The 7,500-nt window shown below is 36.7% G+C and overlaps 1 protein-coding gene across 1 annotated transcript in view; it reads left to right on the plus strand.

Moving 5' to 3' along the window:
- LOC107694354 (helicase SKI2W-like) overlaps window positions 1-7,500 on the plus strand; it is a 35,837-nt gene that overhangs the window by 24,777 nt on the left and 3,560 nt on the right. Inside the window, 8 exon segments of the mRNA XM_016494040.1 lie at window positions 516-647; window positions 826-963; window positions 2,497-2,601; window positions 3,594-3,729; window positions 3,890-4,016; window positions 4,093-4,303; window positions 5,325-5,435; window positions 7,037-7,255. Coding sequence (XP_016349526.1) covers window positions 516-647; window positions 826-963; window positions 2,497-2,601; window positions 3,594-3,729; window positions 3,890-4,016; window positions 4,093-4,303; window positions 5,325-5,435; window positions 7,037-7,255 — 1,179 coding nt within the window.

Below are 7,500 nucleotides of genomic sequence, written 5' to 3' on the forward strand. Positions count from 1 at the left end.
AGATCTGTGTGGCAGCAGCAATATACAGTAAATAAATCAATAAATTCACTGCTCTCTTGTCTCCTCTGAGGCTGGGACTCTAAATAGTGTTCTATGCTCGTCTGTGCAGCCAAAGACAGAGCAGTTAGCATGTTTTGCTCAAACTTTCGCCATGGCATTGGAACTGGTACACTGTTGTCACTTGCGAAAACACAATGGCGCCGTCGTGGGTGGAAACGTGCAGATTAAGGGGTGGTAATATTATAATAAGATCCCCTTTCTACGTCACAGGGGGAGCGAAATCTGAGCGGCTCGTTTTTTTCACAAGCTTGCAGAGAAAGGCTTACTAAAACAAAGTTACTAGGTTGTTCTTTTTCATGTTTTCTGGGTTGGTAGATGCACCAGGGACCTGATTATAGCACTTAAACATGGAAAAAGTCAGATTTTCATGATATGCCACATTTAAATGAAATGGAGTTAAATATGCAAGAGTACAGAGAGATGGTGTTAATGTGTGGTGTTTTTCTCTGTGTCAGGGGAAGCCGACTGTGCTGCATTCTCAGTTCAGACTGACCTACACCATGATCCTCAATCTGCTGCGTGTGGAGGCCCTGAGGGTCACCGACATGATGAGGAGGAGCTTTTCTGAGAACCACAGGGACACGCAGGTAAACGGCCTCATTTCCCAGCAGCCCCTGGGTGATGCTGAAATGTCTGTGGGGTTTGCATGCCCCAGTAACTGCCTCAGTAATTCAATCTTACAAAAGGCGGAAATATGAAATATGTGATGAAATGTTATGAAACCCTTTCGGTTAGCCAAGTCATTTGTGCCTTTGTGTTGCTCAGGCTCACGAGAAGAGAATAAGTGAACTGAGAAACACACTCTCCTCTCTCCCTCCACGGGACACGGAGGGGCAGTTATCTGATATACTGTCATATTACCACACCATCACAGAGCTGTGCATCACCACAGAGACCCTGCAGGTATACACACACACACACACGGTAACACTTTATTTTAAGGTGTCCTTGTTACACATGTTACATGTACTTACCAATATAATAACAATTAATTATGCATAATTACATGCAAATAACCCTAAACCAAACCCTAATCCTAAACCTAACCATATAGTAAGTACATGTATTTAATTAATATGACTCAGTACTTAAATGTATAATTACACTGTAACAAAGACACCTTCAAATAAAGTGTAACCACACACACACACACACACACATTTATAAGAGCACAGTGAGCACTATCACAGAGCTGTTCACTCGATTCACAGCATTTGAGCAATTATATTCTGTTACAAACCAGCTGAGAAAAACCTTGGACATTTGATTTCAGATTAAATGACAGAACTGAATTAAAAAAAAAAGAATTATCTTGATTTAAATTTTATTCCGGGTTACTGAACAAAAACTAAAACCATAAAAAAAAATGATTACGTCAAAAAAACAAAAACGTTAACTGAAATAAAATAAATAAATAAAAACTTAGACAACATTTCTCATTTTCATTTTGTTTAATTTTTATGTACTAAAATAACTAAAACTGAAATAAAATTGATAAAAAGCTACATAGACATCTTAAAAATTCACTAAATCTAATAAAAATAAAAAAACATACAACAAAAAATGGAATATAAAAAAGTATACAAATAGAATAAACAAAAAATATATAAAAATAAAAACAAATTAAATATGTTATTAAAAATAATTAATTAATTAATTAAATTAAACGACATTGTCATTATGATAACATTTAGCTAGTTTATACAGTGGGTATGGAAAGTATTCAGACCCCCTTAAATTTTTCACTCTTTGTTATATTGAGACTGGGCCGAAGGTTTACCTTCCAACAAGACAATGACCCTAAGCACACAGCTAAAATAACGAAGGAGTGGCTTAACAACTCTGTGACTGTTCTTGAATGGCCCAGCCAGAGCCCTGACTTAAACCCAATTGAGCATCTCTGGAGAGACCTAAAAATGGCTGTCCACCAACGTTTACCATCCAACCTGACAGAACTGGAGAGGATCTGCAAGGAGGAATGGCAGAGGATCCCCAAATCCAGGTGTGAAAAACTTGTTGCATCTTTCCCAAAAAGACTCATGGCTGTATTAGATCAAAAGGGTGCTTCTACTAAATACTGAGCAAAGGGTCTGAATACTTAGGACCATGTGATATTTCAGTTTTTCTTTTTTAATAAATCTGCAAAAATGTCAACAATTCTGTGTTTTTCTGTCAATATGGGGTGCTGTGTGTACGTTAATGAGGAAAAAAAATTAACTTAAATGATTTTAGCAAATGGCTACAATATAACAAAGAGTGAAAAATTTAAGGGGGTCTGAATACTTTCCGTACCCACTGTATATACCATATTTTTGATTTGTATTATTTTAGTATATTATTATTTATATAACATAAAAAAAAATGTACATATATAAATTGCATTATTTTATAATGATGATGTCACTCTGTGTGTGTGTGTGTGTGTGTGTGTGGCAGTGAGCTGTGCTGGAGTCAGTGAATGGACTCAAAGCTCTGTCTGTGGGGAGGGTGGTAATAGTGAACAACAGCCAGCATCACAACGCGCTAGGAGTCATTCTACAGGTGTGTGACTGAATAATGAACATGTTTTACTGTCATCTTCTCCTCCTCTAACCATAAACACATCTGCAGCAATGACCATTGACACTGTCACATATTCAGTTGGGGAAAGTGGGGTAAGATGCCCCACCACTTAATTATTATTACTTTTGCAGATGCTATTACAATATTGTTAATAGTTTTGAAATGTGCATTAGCTGTTTTACTTATTTGTGTTTATAGTTTTATTTGAATGTAAGTTATTTTTGTATTCCTTAATGGTTCATCACACAGTTAGCCTTAACTGCGTCACTGGATAGTTTTTTATTTAAAGTCATATTTCTATGGCTGTATATCAAGGATGTTTTCTTCTAATTTGAGTGTATAGTAGACAACCTGAAATATATTTAGGAGTATTATGTTTTTTATTATTTTCACTAAAGTTTTCAAAAGTTTGTGATTGCTAATGTTTTTGTAAGAAGTCTCTTATGTTCAACAAGGCTGCATTTACTATATATGATTAAAAACAGTACTATTGTGAAATATTATTACAACTTAAAAGAGCTGATTTCTATTTGAATATATTTTAAAATGTAATTTATTCCCATCATGCAAAGCTGAATTTTCAGCATCATTACTCCAGTCTTCAGTGTCACATGATTCTTCAGAAATCATTCTAATATGCTGATTTGCTGCTCAAGAAATGTTTCTGATTATTATCAATGTTGAAAACAGTTGGGCTGCTTCATATTTTTGTGGAAACCATGATGCATTTTTTGAAGGATAGATTCAAGTTTAAGGATAAATATAAAATTCAAAAGAACATAATTTATTTGAAATAGAAATATTCTGTAACTGTCTATACTGTCCCTTTTGTTCAATTTAATGCGTTTAATTTCTTTAAAAAAAAAAAACTTTTGAACAGTAGTGTATTTCCCAGAGGACAACTTAAGTAGAAAGTTGCACAGCTTACCTCACTCTCCCCTATTTGTTTTCCTCTCTCTCTCCTCCCACAGGTGTCCAACGATGCAGTAAATCGCACGTTCACCGCTCTCATTATCTGTGAGAAGGGTAATGACGAGGTGGCGGGTGATGATCAGTCTAATAAAGCCTTCCATCCCATCTACAGCACTTCACTGTTTATTCCAGAGGGTGAGCAGACACGTACTCACACACACACAGCATCACATCCACCCCCAAATCTTACCTGCCCACACCCAAACAGTAAATCACCGACGTCATGAACGTCACACCTACTTCTACAGCTTCTTTTGTTGTTAAAGTGTCATTTACAGTGTGACCCTGTGTGTAGGACCCTGTAGTCATACGGTGCAGAAACTGAAGTTGCAGGACATCTCCGCAATCACAACCAAAACCCTCAAGGTCATTCCAGAGAGAATCATCGACAACTACAATAAAAGACAGCAGCCACGCTTCAGGTGTGCATGTAGTCATCTCGATTGTTTTGCATTTGTTGAACTGTGGTACTGATAATAATTAAACTTCCCTTCCTAGACTTGATCCACCGGGTCAGGCTATTTCTACAGCAACTCAGGAGCTCCTGCGATTGGCTGAGGCCAGTCCAAATGGCATTACGACCCTTGACCCTGTGAATGACTTGCACCTGAAGGGTGTGGATGTGGTGGAGGGAGTGATGAGGCACCGAGTGTTACAGGACTGTCTGAAAGACTTCCACTGCATCCACTCGCCCACCTTCACTGAACAGGTCTGATTATCATTCTCATGTGTCACATTCATACATTACCGCTCAAAAGTTTAGGGTCAGTAAGATTGTTTTTTTTTTAAAGAAATTAATACTTTTATTCAGCAAAGGTGAATTAAATGGATCAAAAGTAACATGTTACAAAAGATTTATATTTCAGATAAATGCTGTTCGTTTGAAAATTCTATTTATCAAAAAATAAACAAACCTAAAAAATTAATAACATTTAAAAAACAAAAATTTAAGCAGCAAACTGTTTTCAACATGTTTTCCCTTTGAGTTAAATTGATTTTTCTGAGCCTTTTGTCAGATATTTGTTCTTGTTGTAATCATCAAACTCACTTCATTTTGATCAATTTATCATAAAACAAGACTTCTTATTTTATGTCATTTTGATTTTCAAGTAAATGTATTTTGATTTAAGAATCTTTAGACATTTCCTTTTTTCTCTGGATCTGTTGGAAGTTGTTGACATTTACAGACCATATTGATGTATTGTGTTCTATTCAATTTATTCCTTAAAGTTTTTACTTGGTTCTAAAAAGTGTTAAATTTGTCTCCATAAAGCCTGCAGAAACCCTGTCAAATAGAAAACAGCTTATTTAAATTGTAATAATATTTCACAATATTACTAGTATAGAGTAAGTTAGACACTTCTTTCAAAAAAAAAAAAAATCTTTCCGAACCCAAACTTTTTATTGGTAGTGTTTTCCTTCTGTTTTAGGTCATGTCCAAATCCACTGTGCAGGCAAAAGGAAAAAAAATGTCATTTCTAATCTAAATGTATCCTCGGCTGTATTTTCTCATCCATATTTAGTAATTTGGCACAGTAACTCTCCCAAGTGCACAGACTCTGATTTATTGAGTGTGACAGTGGCAGGGAGGAATAAGGATGTGTCTCATTAGCTCTCAGTAATCACTTCCAGCCTTCACCTTCTGCAGTGCGCTGATGGAGTAGAGTGATAAACTCGCTCTCTCTCACTGTCATTTTCATGTTCTCTCTCTGTGTGAATATCTTGCTCAGTTTGCGCGTGTGCAGGAGAGGATGAGTGTACAGGAAGAGCTTGACATGCTTCTGTTCCTGGTGTCAGATCAGTCATTGACACTGCTGCCTGAGTACCATCAGAGAATCAAGGTCAGTCCATCTACTCATTCTGCTGCATGTCCACGTTATAAATGGATATGTTTCAGTAGCACAGTAATATGTTTTTTGATACGCAGTCATGAATAACAACAAGAGTTTTATATATAAACATGCAGACACACACACACACACATACACACATATACATAGCATCCATTAATTATATATAGGCCTGCCAATAACCTTTTTATTGTTAAAAAGTTAAGTTTTTAGACTAAAGTTTGAAGATACTATGTAATTCACACAAGTAATCAGTGACCAAATTTTCATGGTTTATTTAATTTAGGCTTTTATTCACATATAATGTTGTGCTCTATATACAGTGGGTACGGAAAGTATTCAGACCCCCTTAAATTTTTCACTCTTTGTTATATTGCAGCCATTTGCTAAAATCATTTAAGTTAATTTTTTTTCCTCATTGGGTCTGAATACTTTCCGTACCCACTGTATGTGCTTTGATCAATGTTCATATGTGAATAAAAGAAGATGAGTAAATAAATTACAGAATTTTTAGTGTGATTTTTGGGCAAGCTATTCCTTAAGCTCATAAATGCAGCAACAAAATTTGTTGATTTACTCACCCTCAGACCATCCAAGATGGTAGATGAGCTTGTGTCTTCATTGGAACAGATTTGGAGAAATTCAGCATTCCATCACTTGCTCAACAAAGGATGCTCTGCAGTGAATGGGTGCCGTCAGAATGAGAGTCCAAACAGCTGATAAAAACATCACAATAATCCACAAGTAATCCACACCACTCCAGTCCATCAATTAACATCTTTTGAAGCGAAAAGCTGCGTATTTGTAAGAAAAAAATCAATAATTTTAACTTAAAATCGGCTAAAATAAAATCCTCTATCCAGTGAAAAAGTCGTCTCATCTGAATCACGAGAGAAATACACAGATCAAGCACCATTTACAAGTGAAAACAGTCCAAAACACTTCTAAACAAATATGTCAGTGGATTTGGATGGGAGAGGACAACAGGAGATGGGCGTTATTATGGATTATAGGCTCATATTTTGCCAAGAAGCGACAGTTAAAACATCTTGATGCACCTGTTTCTTACAAACACACAGCATTTTGCTTTACAAGTCATTAATTGATGGACTGGAGTGGTGTGGATTACTTGTGGATTATTGTGATGTTTTTATCGGCTGTTTGGACTCTCATTCTGACGGCACCCATTCACTGCAGAGGATCCACTGGTGTGCAAGTGATGTAATGCTAAATTTCACCAAATCTGTTCAGATGAAGAAACAAACTAATTTACGGCCTGTGGTTAAGTAAATTTTCAGCGCATTTTCATTTTTGGGTGAACTATTCCTTTAAGTTTAATTATAAATGAAATTTGGCATTAAACCATTATTGTATGTACAATAGAAAAAATTGATAACAGTGTAACGCCTTTGAAACATGAGACAGAAAAATGTAAACTGTTCTAATTATGGAAAAAGAAGACCTAATATTGTTTGTTTTATTAATTGTTTTTGTGCATCAGTCATTCAAATGTTTTGCCATGCTTTGTTCACCATTAAATGTTTGCTAATATCACAGATGTCAGTGCTAATGGTATAGTGCTGAATTCGCAGGTGCTGGAAGCGCTGCAATATGTGGACAGCACTGGAGCGGTTCAGCTGAAGGGTCGTGTGGCGTGCCAGATCAGCAGTCATGAGCTGCTACTGACCGAACTCCTGTTTGAGAACACACTGAGTCCTCTCGCCCCTGAGGAGAGCGCCGCCCTGCTGTCCTGCCTCGTCTTCACGCAAAACACCCAGATAGACCCACACATCACCAACACACTACAGGAGGTAATGCAGAGCTCGCCACATATTCTCACAACCGCCGGAGATTAAAAGCTGAGGAAATCCTATGAAGTACACATGCTAATACATTATGCCCATCAAGCATTTTATTTGAGCCCACAGCCATTCGAATATAAAGCATCAGATACTCTTGTCGTCATGGTTATGGATGGGTGTGAATTTATACGGCTCTCTGAGCTCAACACCCAAGAGATGTTCGGCCTGGGCGCTTAGCTTTATGCCTTTAGCAA

The sequence above is a fragment of the Sinocyclocheilus anshuiensis genome, unplaced genomic scaffold (genome assembly GCF_001515605.1).
Source record: "Sinocyclocheilus anshuiensis isolate Anshui unplaced genomic scaffold, SAMN03320099.WGS_v1.1 scaffold1240, whole genome shotgun sequence".
Classification (NCBI taxonomy): Eukaryota; Metazoa; Chordata; class Actinopteri; order Cypriniformes; family Cyprinidae; genus Sinocyclocheilus; species Sinocyclocheilus anshuiensis.